This window comes from Saimiri boliviensis, chromosome 19, assembly GCF_048565385.1.
Source record: "Saimiri boliviensis isolate mSaiBol1 chromosome 19, mSaiBol1.pri, whole genome shotgun sequence".
Taxonomy (NCBI): domain Eukaryota; kingdom Metazoa; phylum Chordata; class Mammalia; order Primates; family Cebidae; genus Saimiri; species Saimiri boliviensis.
The window spans coordinates 19,058,051-19,078,591 of record NC_133467.1 but is presented as its reverse complement, the minus strand read 5'-3'; the positions used below and the strand labels follow the sequence as shown (position 1 = coordinate 19,078,591).

At 47.6% G+C, this 20,541-nt stretch overlaps 1 protein-coding gene across 1 annotated transcript in view; it reads left to right on the top strand.

The window, feature by feature from the left end:
• Nucleotides 1-6,335: 6,335 nt before the first annotated feature.
• TNN (tenascin N) overlaps nucleotides 6,336-20,541 on the top strand; it is a 62,574-nt gene continuing 48,368 nt past the window's right edge. The window contains 6 exon segments of the mRNA XM_039460006.2: nucleotides 6,336-6,767; nucleotides 8,367-8,741; nucleotides 9,173-9,436; nucleotides 10,137-10,322; nucleotides 11,926-12,015; nucleotides 19,991-20,254. Coding sequence (XP_039315940.1) covers nucleotides 6,359-6,767; nucleotides 8,367-8,741; nucleotides 9,173-9,436; nucleotides 10,137-10,322; nucleotides 11,926-12,015; nucleotides 19,991-20,254 — 1,588 coding nt within the window. The 5' untranslated portion in view covers nucleotides 6,336-6,358.

The window sequence follows — 20,541 nt, the reverse complement described above, 5'->3', positions numbered from 1 at the left end:
GTTGTGGTGAGCCGAGATCGCGCCATTGCACTCCAGCCTGGGTAACAAGAGTGAAACTCCGTCTCAAAAAAAAGAAAAAAAAAAAAAAATTTAACTGAAAACCCGACATGCCTTGGATTCCTTTTATTTTCAGGAAAAACCCTTGCTTAAAAACATGTGGCAGAAAGGAGGACGTTTGGTGTTTTTTGTTTTGTTTTTTATTTTGTATAAAGTAAAAAATAGGACATATAACAGAGAGAAAGAACACACACACAGGCAGTGGACAGAACTGGGGTGTGATCCCAGCTCTGCTGCTTACTAGCTGTGTGTCCTTTGGCAAATTACTTAAATTCTCTGAGCACCTGTCACAAAGAATGATATCAACTGACTACCAGGACTTTAAGGATTAAATGAGGATAATTTTTATAGTGTTTGGCACAATGTCCATTATCTAATAAGCACAGACACAGACACACACACACACACACATACACACACACACACATCCAGTGGCTATTACTATTTACTTCACAAAATATTACCTTGGCAGGATTGTGCTGTGAGGCTGGGGATACAGAGGGAATCAACACAGACATGGCCACTGTCATCTCTGAGCTCAAAGGGATGCCTGGGATAGAAACATGCATACAGATTTGGCGGCTGCCACTATTTGGCTAGAAATGAAAGCCACAGGGGTAGATGCAGATACCGAGAGAGAACACAGTAGAAGCTTAGAGCCCTGCAACATCTGAAGGCAGAAGTAGGGGGACCATCCATGCAGCCCATGGTCAGTCGTGTGCCCCTCAAAGAGCCTTTCTGGTAAAAGCAATACAAGGCAGCATTTGTTCCTGAGTCTTACTGTATCTCAGCCTTCCACCTTCCCACACCATCCAACGCCCCTCCCGCAGTCAGGATTAAAGACATGATTAGCCTCTGTAAGACAATGATTCTCGGGAACAACTGATTTCCTGTGGTTCCTGCATACACATTTCCTGCGTGTAAATGCCCCTCACTTCATGCATCTGTGCAGAATTTATCCCACTTTCCATGGGAAAATGCCCCTCAGTAGAATAATCCTCCTTATTTGGAAATGTATCATCCTGCGTTTTGCTTGGGAAAATCTGCTGCCCTCCCTGCCCCCTCCCCACCCTCGAGGAGCTCAGCCTGTGGTTTGCTGTGCGTACTGAAAGAGTCGATGAAGTCATCCCTCTCTTCTGCTGTTAAACAAGGAGTCTCTCTCCTGCCACGTGTTGGAGGGAGAGCCAGCAGGCTTCTCTTCTTGCTCATTACACTTGACAGAGTGTTAGGTTGAGGATTTCCCTTGCTCTCATCTTCTTTCGAGCAATCATCCTACCCAGGAAAATCTGAGCGCAACTCGTGGAATCTGAGACACAGTAATTAGTGAGGACATCTTGTTACAAATCAGAAGGACAGGCAACACCAAGGGCTCCAACAGGGGCTTCTTGGGTTTCTCATATTCCAGGCTACAATAACAAACACTGTAGACCTGGGCTCTGGGCAGCCTTGCTGTGGTTTATGGCAAGAGTCCATGGCTTTTTTTTTTTTTCTTTTTTGCATTCGTTGAGAACTTTAGAAAACCATCTGCACTCCATTTATGTCTCAGGCTGGGAGTGGGGGCTGGGATGGAAGGCATGGGCAGAGAAGTCTGCTTTTTCAGCTCTATTTTTTGCCCAGGAAGATTTTGGACAGTGAAAATTCATGTGCTGTCATGTCCACAGTAGGTGCTTCAGAGATCAGTGTGCGTTGTTACTGGGAGTGGCAGAAGTGCACTGGGGTTAATGGCTGGACACTGTGCATCTGGGATTGCCTCTGTGGCTGTGGGCTCATCAATGGCATAATCAGGGCATGTTGTTCAATGCCACTGAGCCTCCGTTCCTATCCTGGGGATCGAGTGGAGAAGAGTGTGTGACTTTTATCTTTGGGCTGAATGTCTAAGGATGGCCATTGTGTGAAATATCATCATTATTATTATTTATTTATTTTATTCACTTTTTGAGACAGAGTCTTGCTCTGTCATCCAGGCTGGAGTGCAATGGCATGATCTCGACTCGCTGTAACCTCCACTTCCTGAGTTCAAGCGATTCTCCTGCCTCGGCATCCTGAGTAGCTGGGATTACAGGCATGTGCCACCACGTCCTGCTAATTTTTGCATTTTTAGTAGAGACAGGGTTTCACCGTGTTGTCCAGGCTGGTCTTGAACTATTGACTTTGTGATCCACTCGCCTTGGCCTCCCCCAATGCTGGGATTAAAGGCATGAGCCACTGTGCCTGGGAGAAATATCGTTAATCCTACACCTGCCTTCCAAGTCACATTCCTGGCTCTCCCACTTCCCCAATCCTCTGACAAAAATCTCAAGCAGATTCCAGAGCTTTTCCGGTGGACTTTGGTCTTAGAAGAGAATTGCTTTTGTGAAGGGAAGTCCATTTCAGTTTCGAGCCTCAGTGTCTCATCCAGGCCACATCTTTTCTTCTTGCTCAGCTCAGGCCTGACGCTGGAACCTGCAGAGCAGCCGGAGGGCAGAGGTCTGGTGCTTTCCTCCGTCCGCTTCTCTCCCCAGTATGCACGGCTCTCTCTCCGCAACATGCAGGGTGCTTTCGGCTTCACCAGGTTGCTGCTGCCTGGGGCAAGGTGGGGGTTAGAAAGGAAGGGAAAGGGCACTTTTTTTTTTTTTTTTTTACTGGGGCTGTGGTGGTTCCCTCTGGTATTGGATGCTCTTGTTATGGGGAATGTTCCCAGTGTGGGCCACCCCTCCTTTGTTAGGAGCTTCTGTGGGATCTTTAGATATTCGCCTTCCCACCCACTGGGTCTGTCCTCCTGTAGCGGCCCCCTGGGGCGGCATGAGCAGTGCATCTACAACTCAGCTCAGGGCTTCACCTGCCCTCTTGGCAGCTCCAACGTGCGTTTCTGTGACAACAACTTGGTCTCTCCCACTGGGGCCTCCTTCCTCTCTCTGCCATGCAGCCTGTTCCAGCCAAGCTACCACCTTTGAATTCTTCCAGGCTAGAGTCAGGCACCGGTCTCTTTGCTTGCCACTCACCTTCCATTCACCTTGAACCTGAGAGGCGGAGGCTGCAGTGAGCTGAGATCCCACCCCCAGTCCCCCTAAACCTTCAGCAGCACACTCTCTTTGAAATGTGTGGGCACGACTGGGTGCTATGGCTCATGCCTGCAATCCTAGCACTTTGGGGAGCTGAGGTGGACAAATTACTTGAGCTCAGGAGATCGAGACTAGATTGGGCAACATGGTGAAACCCCATCTCTACAGAAATTAGCCAGGCATGGTGGCATGCACCTGTAGTCCTGACTACTCAGGAGGCTGAGGTGGGAGGAGCACTGGAGCCCAGGAGGTGGAGGTTGCAGTGAGCCATGATCGCACCAATGCACTCCAGCCTGGCAACAGAACGAGACCCTGCCTCCAAAAAAAAGAAAGAGAGAAAAAGAAATGTGCAGGCACTTATTACCCGTGGTTCCATTCCCAAGACAAGAAGTGTCCACTGACAAGTCTATTCCCTCTGCCAGGTGTGGAGACCAATGCCTGAAATGCAGTTAGTGCTCAGAAGAAGTGAGCTCTTACCATTAACAATACGTGCTTTTGGTGATAGGAAGAGACATGAAGAATGGGAGGGCAAAGGAGTAACATGAAGGAAAACTCTTCATCGGTACCATTCTGTTTTGTTCACAGTGGTGGCACATCCCTTGAGTACGACATGTATAATGGATGAAACCATTGCATAGGGACATATATCTAACTGCACTCATTTGTCCTTTGTATCAGAATGCTATATTGGCACAGAGCAAGCATAGGCTTGCAATCAGATGGGTCTGTGTTTGAATCCTGGCTCTGCCACTTCTTAGCTGGGCAACCCCTGGCAAATGACTTTACCTCTCAGGTCTGGTTTCCTCACCTTTTGAGTGAGGAGAGGAACACTGACCTTACATGACAGCTCTGAGGATTAATTAGGAGGATTCATGCACCGGCCAATGCCTAGCACGTAGCAGCAACTCAATAAATAACATTTGACATTTAATACTATTGTGATTCTTCTTTTATTCTGCCAGGGTTCTTCATTTCCTGTTTCTTCTACTTCCTGACACTAAATAAATGATGACTACTAAAAGCTAAACATTTTACATATTGCTAGAATTTAGCTTACTGGCTAGAAATATTTATTCCTTTTTTGATCAATATAGGTGAAAGATGCTTTTCAACCTAGGCATTATTATTATTATTATTTGAGATGGAGTCTCTCTCTGTTGCCCAGGCTGGAGTGCAGTGGTAGAATCTCAGCTCACTGCAGCCTCCGCCTCTCAGGTTCAAGCGATTCTCCTGCCCCAGCCTCCCAAGTAGCTGGGATACCAGGCATGCACCACTGTGCCTGGCTAATTTTTATGTTTTTAGTAGAGGTGAGGTTTTGCCATGTTGGCCAGGCTGGTCTTGAACTCCTGGCCTCAAGTGATCCACCCACCTCGGCCTCCCAAAGTGTTGGAATTACAGGCATGGGCCACCATGCTTGGCCGGCATTATTCTTTATAATAAAAAAGATGAGGAAGAAAAGGAAGTCATATTCAGTAGTTGACTGAAAACAAAATAAACCTCAATATATTGACTGAGCCCTGATCACGTGCCAGACATGATGCTCACCGCTGTCTACATCCAAGAGGGGCGACACACTGTCATTCCCACGTTACAGATGAGGAGGTGGAGAGGCTCAGGATGAGACACACTCTGAGGCCTGCACGTCCTAGGGCCTGTCCAAGGTGCCTTTGCATCATATCCCAACTGCCTCTCGCCACAGGCAGGGAGAGCCTGGGTTCAAGCAAAACACAGACCACAGGAAAGGACTATGTTTCCTGACTTCAAACTTTGGCATAAATCATTGCAGGTCTTGGGTTGGTTACAGAAACCCATTGTCAAGAGACAGCTCTGCAGATCAGATTCAAGATAACTGCTGCGATGTAAGCCCAACTGGGATGTGTCTGGTGACTGAGGTTCTTGTGAGCAAAACACGAGGTGAAAGCTGGGTCTCTTGTGGTCTGTCCTGCCTTGGCTTGTTAGTGTGCAAAGAAATGGGCCATCCCAGATGGGGTTTGCGGGCGCAGGGGAAATGGCTGGAGAGAGGGGTCCTTCTGCTCATCGACGGTGGTGAAGACATTACCTCCTGGTGAGGGAGGAGGCAAAACCTAACCGCCTGCCCCACCTCGTGTTGCCTAGCTTGACTGAGAAAAGTGACCAGACCTCTCAGCATGCGTGACTGTGCTCCTGCCACAGAAGGGCGCCAAGATAAATCAACCCAGGGTGCTATCCTTAAGAGGCTCACAGCCTAGTGGGGAGACAAGCTGTATACAAGAGTAACTGTAACACAAGGTCAATGCTCAAGAGACCAGCAGAGAGGGACGGGTCCATTTCTCTAAACGCTTAGCAGAAGCGAGGCTAGTCTCCAGCTGGGTGAGGCAGGGGGCAGCAGCGAGGACTTGGTGGAACAGGTGATTTTATTAGAAATTGTTATATTTTACTGGTTCACAGGTGGGTGTCGTGAGCAGGATGCTGGCCCTGCAGTCAGTGGATTTGGGTCTGAGTACAGGTTCTGCCCTTCTTGGCTCTGGGACTCAGGACAGCTTGCTCTGTTTCCTCATCTGTGCAAAGCAGCATGGCGCTGTGGGGATGAGCATGGACTCTGGGTTCAGATTGCCTGGGTTCAAATCCTGCCACTCTGAGCTTGCCACTCACCCTCCATTCACCCTGACCCCACCCCCAGCCCCCTTAAACCTTGTTGGCGAGTCATTTAAAGTAGTAGTGCTTCAGATTCCCTATCTATAAAATGGGGTAATCATAGTATATTCCACAAAGAATTGTGAGAATCGAATGAGTTAATAAGTGTGAAACACTTAGCACATTTAGAATAGTGTCTGTCACATAGCAAGCGCTCCACGTGCAGCTCTTATTGTTGCTATTGTTAAGAGGGAGGATGATATCAGCGTTGCTGTAAAGGTCCAGGATTACGGGGATCAAAGCATGGCACACAATAGGCTGTCAACACAAGACAGCTGTTCTTTTTCTTATTAATAAGTGCAGGTGAGCCTAGAATGAGAGGTGAAGAGAAGGGCATCTTGGGCAGTGTGAACAGTAAGAGAAGACAGGAGGCAGGAATATGCCATCTGTGAGGCAGGAACAGAAAGTAATCTGGTTTGGATCCTTGGGAGAAATAGAATGAGTTATTTCTGTTGGTTTCTCGGATTCCTGTGGGCTCTTAGAATCTAGAAAAAAGGCCAACTTCCCTCAGTATATCTCCATGGCTTTCTTCTACAATGTTTCTGAATACAGGCATCCCGGAGGGTCTGCTCCCTGACTTTCTAAGGATGAGTCTCCAAGAGATGTTCTGCTTCCCCTTGGGGCTCCTGCTTGGCTCTGTGCTCTTGGTGGCTTCCGCCCCAGCCACTCCGGAGCTTCCCGGCTGCAGCGACAAGGAGCAACAGGTCACTGTCAGCCACACCTACAAGATCGATGTGCCTAAGTCTGCCCTGGTTCAGGTGGAGGCTGACCCCCAGCCCCTCAGTGACGATGGGGCTTCGCTCTTGGCCCTGGGGGAGGCCAGGGAGGAACAGAACATCATCTTCAGGCACAACATCCGCCTTCAGACGCCACAGAAGGACTGTGAGTTGGCAACCAGTGTCCAGGACCTCCTGGCCCGTGTGAAGCAGCTGGAGGAAGAGATGATGGAGATGAAGAAACAGTGCAGTGCCCAGCGCTGCTGCCAGGGAGCTACTGGTGAGATCATCACTTTGGTATTCATTCAACAAACATTTGATGAGCACCTGTTATGTGCCAGGGGTTCCATTAGCCTCCGGAGCACTTTGTGACTCTGGTGTGCTCCTACTTTTTACTCTGAGTTTCCTCTAGTAGGCCCATCCCTGCGATTTATTCATTTATTCATTGGTACTAGCTTCAGGGAGCATCCGGAAGCTGAGCAGGGAGGGACCAGCTGCTTTTGCAGAGTCTAGACTCCTGGGCGATTGCTTCCAGATAGGAATGCTTCCAGGGGCTGTCATACCTGTGAATCTAAGCTCTACTCAGAGGGGAAGCAATGGGATACGCAGCAAAGATAGGGCCTTGGAGCTAGACAGGAGAGGTTACAAATCCCAGTTCTACCACTTTTTAGCTGTATGACTTTGGGCAACTCCTTTGTTTCCTCAACTGTCCAATAAGGATAATTCTATCAACTAGTATAGTTCTGAGAATTAGAGATAATGTGTAGAAGATTCCTGGCCCTTAGTGGAATTTACAAATCAGCAAATTATCATTATTTTAAATAATTACAATTGTAATTGTAAATTATAAAATAATTACAATTGTAATTGTAAATTATAAAATAATTACAATTGTAATTGTAAATTATAAAATAATTACAATTGTAATTGTAAATTATAAAATAATTACAATTGTAATTGTAAATTATAAAATAATTACAATTTAATTTTATAAATAATGAAGGTTCCCTCGCCACTCAACCCTTGTCACTTTTAAACATAGACTGGCTGGGCTGACCCAATGATAATATACGGTACTTTGGCATGGGATTTCACGCCTGAAGGAATTGCTATGGTTAAGAGCACCTTAACCATCAGATCCAGATCCAGGACTCGGCACCAGGGACACTGCCATGGATAAGCAGCATGGACTTGCCTCTGAGGAGCCCCCACTTTGGAAGCGTTTTTAGGAAGTCAAGAGGTGTTCTGAGAAGCAGAAGCTGGGCCAGAGAGGAGATGGCACTGACCGGTCCGCCCTCCAGCTGCCTCTTGCTGTGTAGGGTCAGAGAGAGGAGCCTGGTTAAATTCCTTCTCCATAGTACCCACAGTTGAGACTGGGCTATTTTGTAGCTTCTGCAGTTTCATTTTTCCAGGCTTCAGTCTGGGTTCATTTCACAAGGTCCCAGCCTTGCTAGTTCCAGCCAACTCCAACGTGCCTGGCCCTCACTTTCCCCCAGGAGTCCTGCTCTGCCGTGTAGGCTGGCCAGGGTGGCGCCCTTCAGGCCCCTCCATAGGAAGGCACTAAATAATGACCACTGTGTAGAGGGGAAGGAAGCAGCGGAATTCACATGGAAAGGGAAAGGGAAGAAGGGTGGGTCCTGCTGCCTTTTCAGGCAGAGAAAGGGAGAGATTAGGGAGCCTGGCCTGGAAAGGGCCAACACCTTTTCTCCCTTGCAGAGCTCCGCGGTCCTCCAAAAAAGAGCTGTGCAAGACCCAGAAATCAGCAGCCCCACTCTGCAGGGTCTGCTGATTTCTGGGTCTTGCATGGCTGATCTCAAAGGAAGGAGATCTCCATAGACAGCCCCTCAACCCAGCCTACTGTTTTTTCTCTGCCTTTCAGATCTGAGGCGCCACTGCAGCGGCCACGGGACCTTCTCCCTGGAGACCTGCAGCTGCCACTGCCAGGAGGGCTGGGAGGGCGCCGCCTGCGAGCAGCAGGCCTGCCCCGGGGCATGCAGCGGCCACGGGCGCTGCGTGGACGGGCGCTGCCTGTGCCACGAGCCCTACGTGGGCGCCGACTGCGGCTATCCTGCCTGCCCTGAGAACTGCAGCGGGCACGGCGAGTGCGTGCGCGGCGTGTGCCAGTGCCACGAGGACTTCACGTCGGAGGACTGCAGCGAGCGGCGCTGTCCCGGCGACTGCAGCGGCCACGGCTTCTGCGACACGGGCGAGTGCTACTGCGAGGAGGGCTTCGCAGGCCTGGACTGTGCCCAGGGTGAGAGCGGAGATGTGCCCTCCGGCCGCCGGACTCTTCTTTCCAATGCACCATTTAACTGTCAATTACGCGTTGTCCTCTTTGGGGGTCTATTCCTTTAGCCTACACCAGATTGCTGAGCCCCAACCCCAGAGCTTCTGATTCTGCGATGGGGCCTAAAATTTTGCATTTCTAACAAGTTCCCAGGTGATGCAGATGCTGGTTTGAGGGCCTGACTTTGAAAACCAGTGGTCTGGTGATCTGACGGTTGGCTGTGTGTGCACGTGTGTGGTGAGGGGGTCAGTGGGATAACTTCTGGGGGTCTGGAATGAATGATGCCTTACACAGGTCTGCATCCGGCATGCCCACCTTTATAGTGCTCAGGGAGCACTCGTAGGCTCTGGATCGCCTCCCTGGCTCACCCGCTCTGCCCTTTTCCTGTCTGCCTGCAGTGGTGGTCCCACAGGGCCTGCAGCTGCTCAAGAGCACGGAGGATTCCCTGTTGGTGAGCTGGGAGCCCTCTAGCCAGGTGGACCACTACCTCCTCAGCTACTACCCCCTGGGGAAGGAGATCTCTGGGAAGCAGATCCAAGTGCCCGGGGAGCAGCACAGCTATGAGATTCTCAATTTGCTGCCTGGAACCAAGTACATAGTCACTCTGCGTAACGTCAAGAAAGAAGTTTCTAGCAGCCCACAGCATCTACTTGCCACCACAGGTGAGGAAGCCACCCGATGCCCCAGAGTTCCCAGGAGAGGCCCCGTTCCAAATGTTTTATTTCACTATTCCCATAAATACCTGTCAGGCAGTTGCTTTGATTTGGGGTTTGAAAAACACAGCTGCCACAGTCCTAGGTTCTGAAGAGTTCCAGTTCTCTCTCTTCTTCCTTTGCCCTGTGATTACTGGGTCGTTTTAAGCCAGTGAAGACCTGCTACATGGAGGCTCATGGGTCCCCCCATCCCTGAGATTAGTAGGGTCTGCACCCTCTCATAAGCAGTCAAAGGGTAAACCTGCAACCCCAGTCCCTCACTGAACCCTCAAGGCCATTAAGAAAGTTCAAATAAGTATGGATAAGAGGCTGTAGAAGCCACCTGTGTCAGATTCATCTCGGTGAGGAAAACAGGACACACATGGGGTAATTGAAAAAGTTTAACTAACAGGCTGTTCACAAAGGTGTGGGTAGGGGTTGGATGGTGAAACCCTAAGACCTGCATCAGTGAGTATACACTCCTGCCTGGAGGGGCAATGCATGGACTTTGGTACTTGGACCCAGAGGGAGCTGTAGAAAAGAGCTGCCTGGTGGGGGTGTTTTGGTAAAGGGATGCAGGCAGTCCACTGTGTCTCCACAGAATTTTCTCTCCTGCCCTCTGATCTGCTGGTGATTCCTGCTAGCTGAACCTCTCTCTCCCCTGCCCTAGACCTTGCTGTGCTTGGCACTGCCTGGGTGACAGATGAGACGGAGAACTCCCTCGACGTGGAGTGGGAAAACCCCTCGACCGAGGTGGACTACTACAAGCTGCGATACGGGCCCATGACGGGGCAAGAGGTAGCCGAGGTCACTGTGCCCAAGAGCAGCGAGCCCAAGAGTCGATATGACATCACTGGTAAGAGCTGCCACTGGGATGTGAGGTGTTTGTTGCGGGTGCAGTGGTGGGGACAGTGTGTGCAGAGGGCACCAGCATCTGCACTGCTCAAGTGTGCACAGAGTCCAGGGGCCTTGGCAATCACACTTGAACCTGATCCTTGAATCTCCCAGATGTGAGCCCACCTGGGAAGCCTGTAGACTCTGCTCCAGCATTCCAGAGCTCGATCTCAGAGAACCTTTTAACAGATTATATTTGTGAGATGTTCTTCAAGTCAGCAAACTCTCTTGAAGACCCCGTCTGTGTCTCAGAATGGATTTGATGGTGTATAGATAGTCCTTTTGGAAGAACTTGTATATTTGGGTGTTGAGGGCAGGAGGGGAGAGGGAGACGGAGAGAGAGGGAGGGAGACAGCGGGAGGCAGAGAGAAAGAGAGGGAGGCAGAGAGAGAGGGAGGCAGAGAGAGAGGGAGGCAGAGAGAGAAAGGGAGGCAGAGAGAGAGAGAGGGAGGCAGAGAGGGAGGCAGAGAGAGAGGGAGGGAGGAAGATGAATGCACGGAAGGGGTTGTGTTGGGAGGCTTAAAGGGGAGCAGGGTGCAGTAAGTAGGGGTGGCTCCCTATCTCAGATTTCTCAACTAATGCTGCCAAGAGCTGGAGCTCACATGACTGCTAAGGAAACAAGGCTGCAGGGATGGATCAAGTTTGGCAGTGCTTGAAGTTTGTACAATTCCAGGGCCCACTTTAAGAAAAGTAATACACAATCATCAATATCCAGTCAGGTACAAGGCCTTGGAATGGGCCCATGAAAGCGTGGGGCTAATTATAATTAGCATCATGGCAGATTCTCTCCTGGAGCCTTGTTCTGCCATCCACCCCTTGGGTTCCATCCTGACAGGACATCTTGGGGTTCTTAGTGTTTGCGGAGTGAAGAATGAGGGTGTGTGTCTCACACAAGCTGCCGTTTGTCTGCATTTTACTACCAGAGTCTGAACATTGGTGCCACAGGAACAATAATTCTAGTTGCTTCTACAGAGAAAAAACTTTTTTTTTTTTAAAAAAGGGCTGGGCACAGTGACTCACGCCCGTGGTCCCAGCTACTTGAGCGGCTGAGGCAGGAGGATCCCTTGAGCTCAGGAGGTCGAGGCTCCAGGGAACCGTGATTGCATCACTGCACTCTAGCCTGAGCAACACAGTGAGACCCTGTCTCTAATACGTAAATAAATAAATAAGAAAAATATAGGCTAAATATTACAATGAGAAGGAGAGACGTTTTGGAAGGAGAAGCATTGCTGGGAACAGGAACAATTTGGGGGGATAAAATTGGGGAATAAGCGCTAGGTGGCCCAATGACGAAGTGGAGAACACCTGAAATGCATTTCAATCAGCTTCATCTCATTTGCTCTGACAACACCCGACCCCCATCCCCAACCGATAGGCCCCTCAGTGACACCTCACGTGCCAGTGCTCCTGCGGGGCTTTATTCGCCTGCAGATACGGATTCATCTTTGGAGGAGGAAGCATAACCCCTCATCTTTCCCTCGAGGGAGAAATCCTGGGGAGGAGCAGTGCTGGGAAGAGGGCTCTGGAGCCTGCACTCACATCCCATGCTGCCTGCTTGTTTCCAGGTCTGCGCCCGGGGACGGAGTATAAGATCACGGTGGTGCCCATGCGAGGAGAACTGGAGGGCAAGCCGATTCTCCTGACTGGCAGAACAGGTGAGAGCTACTTGGAGGCACTATCGACATTTAATCATGTTTGCATTCTGACATTTTCCTGGCTGACTCCTCTGGATAAGAATTCTGGGATTTGCATATAGAGAGAGTCTGTCCCTTTATGTACTACATGTATTTTTTGGGCAGGGAAAGGACAGCAAACTTTTCCTATTTTAAATTTTTCTTGCCATTGAAAATCTCCCCCAGGGTCTTGGAGTTAAGGGACAAGACAGTGTCTGACACCCTTTTGCTTATTTTAATAGCTTCCATCACTGCGTTGTTTTTAAGGCATTTATCATCTAAGACATAAGCACGTAGTTCCTTATACCCTAAAGGCAAGTGATCTTTAATTTTCTTAATGCCACACCTGTGTTTGTTCCTGATGACCACACTCAAGCAGATGTCTCTAAAATGTCAGAAGATATTAAGAACTCTCACATGAGAGTAGAGATATATTGTCAACTGTGTACTGAGGAAAATATATAATGATAAAAGGTTACAAATCAGTCACATTTGACAATATGAACTTGTTTATCAGAACAGAATTTGAAAACACGGTAGGCGTACATGAGACATCCTAAGTAACTTTTAGTTTTTAAGCAATGCTTGAGCCCATATTGAATTGTGAATTTCCTCATTAACTCTGTGTTCCTGCCTTCCCCATGATGGAAACCCGTCATCTAGAGTGCCACTGGGGGAGACCAATCCTTGGAGCCAGTAAAGGAGTCTTTTTGAGTTCTGAGTCTTCCTTGAAAAGTTTTTTAGTTCTTTGCAATTCAGTTCTGCAAATAGCTGGTTATGGTGCGAGAATAAGGGATGAGATGTTGTGAGAATTGAATTCACTATTTCAGCTGCTTAGCAGATTGCTTATTTGGAGTATGAAAGAGTCATTGTCGAGCAAGTCTAAAGGAGACGATACAACTTAATTTACAAACTAGACAATGTAGACGTGTACAGCCTGTCAGAATAGTGGACTAGTGAAGTATTTTAACAAGTTGGAAAATAGTAAGTACTTCCATGTTTCCAGTGGTATTCCCTGTAGCTATGAATTGAGAGCTTATTAAGTGCCAGCCATTATAATCACTAAGCACTTTTTATGAATATTTCATTTAGTTCTCACAGCAATCCTATGAAGTAGATATTATTTCTATGCCATATATAAGAAAACTGGAAAAGTGAAACTCAAGATTGCCCAGCCAGGAAAGGACAGAGGTGGGATTTGAACCCAAGATATCCAAGTCTAAGCCTTTGAAGGTTGAAGGCTTCAATATTAAATGGCAAAAGTGGGCTGGAGAGGAAGTAGGGAGGGTATGATGATTCCTATGATGTAAGAGAAAAGGAGGAGGTAGGGGGATGGTCAATTACGTGTTCAGCAAATTTGCACTTTTTGTAGGTTAAGGTGAACATGGAGTAGCTACCTGTGGCGATATTTAACCTTTTATCTGTAGCCTGCATAGGAACAAAAGGAAAGGTAGCTTCTTGTGTAACTCAGCTTTCAGCTTTATTTTTTGCTTTTGGCAGAGTGAATTGGGGTCCTGAGTTTTTAATTTTCCTTTCACACTACAAAGCTAAAGGGCTTCTCACTTTTACCCCCCTGTAAGAGATAAACACGTTTTCTTCTCTTACACACTCAACACAACACAGAACATTTCACCTCTGGAAGTGATTTTTACCCCATACACCAGGCAATTTTCCGTCAGACACCAACTGGGTGTACTACGATTCAATCCAAGTCCGACTCTCTCCCTGGAAATAACATCAGATCCCACAAGCTGAGGGCCCAGTCCCACGAGACTTTTCTCACTTCAGATGCCTGTCACAGTCCCCAGGTTATGACCTGTACTTCTGACCAATTGGCTCTAAACTGGGGGTTCTTATGACTGCCCTCCTCAGGTGCCATTAATTTGCTAGAGCAGCTTACAGAACGCAGGGAAAACACCTGACTTACGTTTACCTATTTGTTACAATCAAGAACATTACAAAGATCCAGCTGAAGAACCAGACGGAACAGATGCATAGGTCAAGGTGCGTGCTTCCACGGCCTCTGGGTGTGCCACCCTCCCCGAACCTCCACATGTTCAGCAGCCAGGAAGCTCTCTCAACCCAGTCCTTTTGGGTTTTCATGGAGACCTCATTATAGAGGAATGGTTGATTACATCATTGGCCACTGGTGATTAACTCAACCTTTAGCAACCATTAGCACCTCTCTCTCTCCTCTCCCTTGTTAGTGGGGTGGGCAGGTGGGGCTGAAGTTCCAATCCTCTCTAACATAAGGTTGGTTCCCTGGCAAGACCCCCCTTTCTGAGGCTATCCAAGAGCACCTCCCTTACAGAAGTCATCTCATTAACATGCAAAAAGACACCTCACTTTGGAGATTCCAAGGGTTTTACGAGCTGTGTGCCAGGAATCAGAGAACCCAGACCAAACGTGTGTTTCTTGCTATCGATCGTAATATTACACTCCCATCCTTCTTGCCCATTATTTCTAGTTAATTTTCATACTGTTTGCTTCCTGAAACATTTTCTGTAATTCCTCACTGACGGAGGAGGCAGGATACGCTTTTATCTTGGCCTCAGTGGCCCATCACTTCCCCAGGGAAAGCCTTCTCATAGCCAGACTGTTTTTGGGGTTCCCTAACGGAAAGCTTTTCTCTGCAAGTGGGTTTCTGTTGTTGCTTCAGCTTAAAAAATCCCTTGCTGTTATTTCTAGCTACAAATCAATTCATGAAACATTTATTGCAGGATATATCTAGGCCAAAGAGACCTGGTCCCTTTAGAAACTTCCAGAGCTGATAAGCCATGGTCCTTTTCTTCTCTCACACACTCAACACAACACAGAACATTTCACCTCTGGAGGTGATTTTACCCCATACACCAGGCAGTTTTCCGTCAGACACCAACTGGGTGTACTATAATTCAATCCCTTCAGGGGATCACAGCAATAATATGACATATCCTTCCAGGCTGCCCTCAGACAGTTTCTCTACTGCAGCCTTCAGTGACCGTATCAAATGTCAGCCAGCTTTGCCTCTGAGGTCAGAGAACATTTAATCACATATGGCTTTGAATTGCTAGTTAGCCTTTCACGCATAGTGGAATGTTACTACATAAAAGTGTTTTTGTTGTCAATTATATCCTAAAGCCAGTGTACAATATTTTATTGGATTGCAAATAAATTTGTGTCATGTGTTTTACCAGCATAAAAAAAAAATAGCCCCTGTAATTTATAGGGTCAGGAAACACTCTTAAACCTGGCTAGACTGCTAATTAATTCAAGGGAAAAGAAAAATTTGTTTTCTCCAAACGTTTCGCATCCCACCGGGTGGAAAAGGATGCTGGTACTTAAGAACACCCTAAGCCTGTGCAGGGAGGAACGGATGCTGTTCAGGTGTTTTCCATTTAGTAAGAAGCCCAGTGGAACTAATACCATGACAGGGAAATGGTTGGCTGAAATTCCTCACCCTGTTAGAGGTAACACTCAAAGTGCGCTGGAACACCTTCCAGAAAGGCAGGGCTTCAGAAGCATGTCAGCTTCGAGAGTAGAAAGCATACGCCAGGCCAGTGTCTCTGGGGGTTGGGGGTAGGGGAATGTCCCTGGACCTCTGCATCATACCCTGACAGCTATGCTTCCCATCCAATGCCAAGAAAGGGAGGCTACTGAGAGGTGACATCATTCTTTTGTCCTTCATCTAAATGAGTTTAAAGTCCTTTCTCTTGTTTTTCTTAAGATGATGGTTTTCTTTTCATATCTTTTTGCTTTTCTCTGGTGTGTATAAAACAAAGCCTGCTTGCTTTGTTATGATTTCACAGGCTCCTATGCACAGCAGAGCTTATGACCTAGCATAGTCACTTGTCATCAACTTTCAGATCACTTTCCTCCTTAGACGATGCTGTGAAATAGCAGTTTTGCTCTTTTTAATATTTTTCTCTTTTTACATCTGGAGCATTTCCAAACACAATGATCCATTTGAAATGGCTTAATCCCTGAAACTTTCCTTTGGAAACACCTTCATGTCCTAGGCTGAGCTCCTGTTACCGTTCAGAACTCCTGCCTTACACACAGCCACCAATACATACATGCAGCGTCTGGACAACAGTGACCTCTATCATTTGCATGGCCACTGTATTCTACTGGGCTTCTGTGTACTGTGAGCATTTGTAAATATTATCTCTGGTCCTTATAATATTAATAGGATTGCAAGCATTATTATTTCCATTTTATATCTGAGAACGTTGAGGTCTACAAAGCTTAGGAGACTCAGGGTGAGCTAGTGAAGAGGTAGCTGGCCTTTAAACTCAGGTTCGCCTGAAATCAAAGTTGATAACCTTTCTAGAAGCAAAGTTAGAGGACAACAGGAAGAAGGGTTGACCTCTCTGAGTGCATTTTCTACAAATGGTGGCTTTCGGATAATTTTGTTGCCACATGGAAATACCTTAGAGGAGGTTTGTGTAAACAAGACCACAGAATGCATAGGTACCGTAGTCCCAAGGCACCCCTTCCATGCACCCACCTTCAAATCAATGACGCAGACCCTGTTTCCAGGTCTTCCTTCAAGCTTGTTTCTCATCAGTTTTACATCCCGTCTGTGCTGTCTTCTCCTGCACCAACTGGGAGATACACAGGTGGACATTATTAATGGAGAAACCTGTTCATAATGCCTGTGACTGCGTGCTGGAGTGTGGGCATGGACTGTTGGGTGTTACAGCCTCCTAGACTGAAGACAGCCATTCCCTACCCAACCCTGTGGCAAATTCCTGTTATAAAGTAGAATAAGCTTTCCTAATGTGAACAGAGCTTCTAATTAACCTCTTCCATATACTATGTTCAGGTTTTGCAAATTAGGTCTCTTTGAAGTGAAGCACACCTTTATTCTAACATATGTACTCACAGCTGAGTCCCACCTGTGCAGTTTTACAAACCTTACCTTACATCTCTGACCTCGAATGGCCCTGGAAAAGGTCCCACCAGGGCTACTTGTGTCCAGCAGTTGGGAAGTTCCAGCCTGGGGAAGATGTCGGGGCTGGGGTGGGAAGAGCCTGTCTTGTAATAGAGGCTACAGCTGTGGCTCATCTGTGATTTAGTCTGCTACTACAGCTGCTGAAAGGCTTCCTCGAGTGGAAAAACTATTTCATAATCCCCACATTCCTCTTTGGTAGAGAAGTTTCAGTCCTGCAACGTTGGCCTCTTTCAGCAACGTGGCCTATCATAGAAGTACCATCTCTGAGGCCTTCCTCCCCTTCCCGTATCTCAGCATCTGATCCTCATCCTGGGAATGGTCCAGGAGAACAAGCTCTGTGAAGAGGCCCTTCTGAGCTGAGTTGCTGTGGTTAGGGAACTGAGAGAATGGGGAGAGCAGGGGACTGAGAGCTGTGACTGGCACTGTGAGCTTGGAGAAGTCACATCTCCTCTCTGGGCTTAAACCTTCAGATCTCCTATAACCCTGGGCATAATACGATTCAGTTTTACCTTCCTACTCTTAACATTCAAGATGCTGTTTTCTGGTTCTTCTCCATCTCGAGTGCTCTGGGACTCTTAGGGAAAAAAGGAGCTGCAGAGCTCATTGCTGGTTCCTCCTTCCACCCATGTGGATGTGATGAATCTTTATTGCGTTTATTTATTTATTTATCTGATACAGAGTCTTGCTATGTCACCTGGGCTGGATTGCCGTGTGTGATCTCGGCTCACTGCAAACTCTGACTTCCAGGTTCAAATGATTCTCGTGCCTCAACCTCCCGAGTAGCTGGGATTACAGGTGTACACCACCAAGCCCTGCAATTTTTTTTGTATTTTTGGTAGAGACAGGCGTTTTGCCATGTTGGTGAGGCTAGCCTCGAACTCCCGGCCTCAAGTGCTTGACCTCCTTGACCTCCCAAAGTGCTGTAATTACAGGTAGGAGCTATTGTGCCCGGCTGTGATGTATCTTTCAAAACACACAGGCAGCACCAAGCCCACAAAGCCACCGGCCTCTCCTGTGGACCCCAGAAGCAGTGGTAGCAAGCACTGATCTGGGGCAGGAAGATGGGGTGGGAGTCACTGCTGGGACCTGGGCTTGTACAGATTCGGACTTTTAGAGAAGGTGAGGGCCGTGAACTTGAAGAGCAGGACCGCTAGGCTGATCTTGCTCTCTCCGCCCTGCATCCTTAGTTTTCCATTCCCACTCTGTCACTCATTTCCCCAGATTGAGATACTGTTTTCGGATGGCTCTTGTCATCTCCTCCCTGTCACATGCAGAATCATGTCTTACACAGAAAGATGGGGAGAGAGTTCTATCATCACACTCCTTCCCAGAGTGTCCTCTTAGAGCCTGCTGGAGCCTCCAGAGGCCCTGGCCATGGGGTCAGATGGTGGGTGCCCTGTCATTCCTGGAGGCCCCCAAGTGGCAGACTATTGTGAGACTATTGTCTCCAAGCTCACAGTGCCAGTCACAGTGAGACTATTGTCCCACAAGGCAATAGTTCAAGACCATTTTCTCTCCCTGGAGAGAAATTGTCTATTACTACTGCTGGATTTCAGGTCACAGCAACCTTTCAGATCACACTTTCTTTTATTTATAATTTATTATTATTATTAGTTTCAAAGGAAAATGCTACTGATAGTGCTGCTTAGGACGTAGAGGTATAAAGTGGAAACATACAGTCTTTGTTTAGATAGGAATGGGAATGGGTTCAAATCTTGGCTCTACCACTTCATGTATCCACAAGCAAACTCCTGGGCCTCTTCCTCTCCCCACTTCCTACTGCAAACCCTTCCCTCCCTCATACCCCTGTCTCTATAAATGGCCACTCCATTTTTCAAATTACTCAGGCCCCAAGCCAACAAATCATTCATTGTATCCCACATTGAATCCATCAGCAGATTAGGTCAGCTTTACCTTTGAAAGCTCTTCAAAGCCAGCCTTCCCTGTGACCCTCATCACTGCTGCAGTTGCCTGCACCCCTGCCATCTTGTATATACACCACTGAAGCAGCCGCCTAGGTGACCTTCACTCTTGGTTCGCTAGAATCAGCATTCTCCCCGGAAGCCAGAGGGATCCTCTGGTAGCCAAAGTCAGATCAGGTCATTCTTTTCAAAGCCCCCAGAGACTTCTCATCTAACTTAGTGTAAAAGACAATGTCACTACAATGGCCTTCAAGACCATCCACAGTCCACTGTCCCTCTCACTTCACTGGCATCCCCTCCAGCCGCTTGACTTCACTCTGTCTAGATGCACTGGCCTCTGTGCTGTTCCCTGGATATGTGTAGCAGGACCTTGGGTTAGCAGGGATGTGTGTGGAAAAAAAAGAGGGATTTTCTAAGGTCATGGGCTCAGGCTATGTTATTGGGCAGCACAGTGTCTAGGACATAGCTGGCATATTGTTCTGGGTTAGTTCTTTTTGAATATAAACTCCACATTGGTGAAATTTCTGTTTTGCTCATTGATAACTCCTGAATGTCATTACATTCCCTGGCACGTAATGGTTGCTCAGTGATGTGCTGTTGAATGAATGAACTGTTTTGGAGATTTGTATTTGAAAAGAGAAAGAGGAGCATGTGTGGATATAAGCGTTAGGTCTTGAAACTGTAATTTGGAAGGAATGAATAGGGGAGGTGATGTTGTTTTGATTTGAAGAGAACTAGGAAGGCGGATGATGACTCTTCTTGAATACTTGCTGGTTGATCTCCTGGAAAGGGAATTAGATATAATCTTTCTGTCTACCTAGGTTAAACAGTAGGAAGGAGTTACACCGGAAGGAGTTTTCTCTAATATGTTCAGAGGTCTGAAAATGGAATGGACTGTGTTGTCTATCAGAGAGTCCTTTTTTGGTTTAGGGTTCAAGCAGAAGCCAGCTGTCCATCTGTCACTGATGACGGAGAGAGCCCCTTGCATTGTGTAGACTATTGAGCTAGGTCACCCAGGTGAATGAGATCTTTAACAATCTATGATCTGGACCAACCCACCGGTTCCTCTGATTTTTCTTTCTCATGTGTTTTTATGAAGAAATTGACAGTCCAACCAATGTCATCACCGATCGAGTGACTGAAGACACAGCAACGGTCTCCTGGGACCCAGTGCAGGCTGTCATAGACAAGTACATGGTGCGCTACACTTCTGCTGATGGGAACACCGAGGAAACGGCAGTGCACAAAGACGAGAGCAGCACTGTCCTGACGGGCCTGAAGCCAGGAGAGGCATACAAGGTCTATGTGTGGGCTGAAAGGGGCAACCAGGGCAGCAGGAAAGCTGACACCAGTGCCCTCACAGGTAAGGAAGGACAGGAGCATAAATAGGTTCATGGCAGGGAGAAGGTGGATTTCTCAATCAGGAGGTCATTGCTCACCTGGCATCAGCTCTTGTTTGCAGGAGTGGGGAGGAGGGTTGCAAAAGCAATTCTGATTTTCATAATTATAATGTTTTTCCTTTTTAACATCAAACAAAAGAGACCAGCCTTTTCACTTGATACAGAAGGTCATACTTATTTGAGTTGGAATTCTGTATGCAACCCCCTCGGAATAGGGTAACATTTTCTAATCTTCATTTTTTAGATGTGA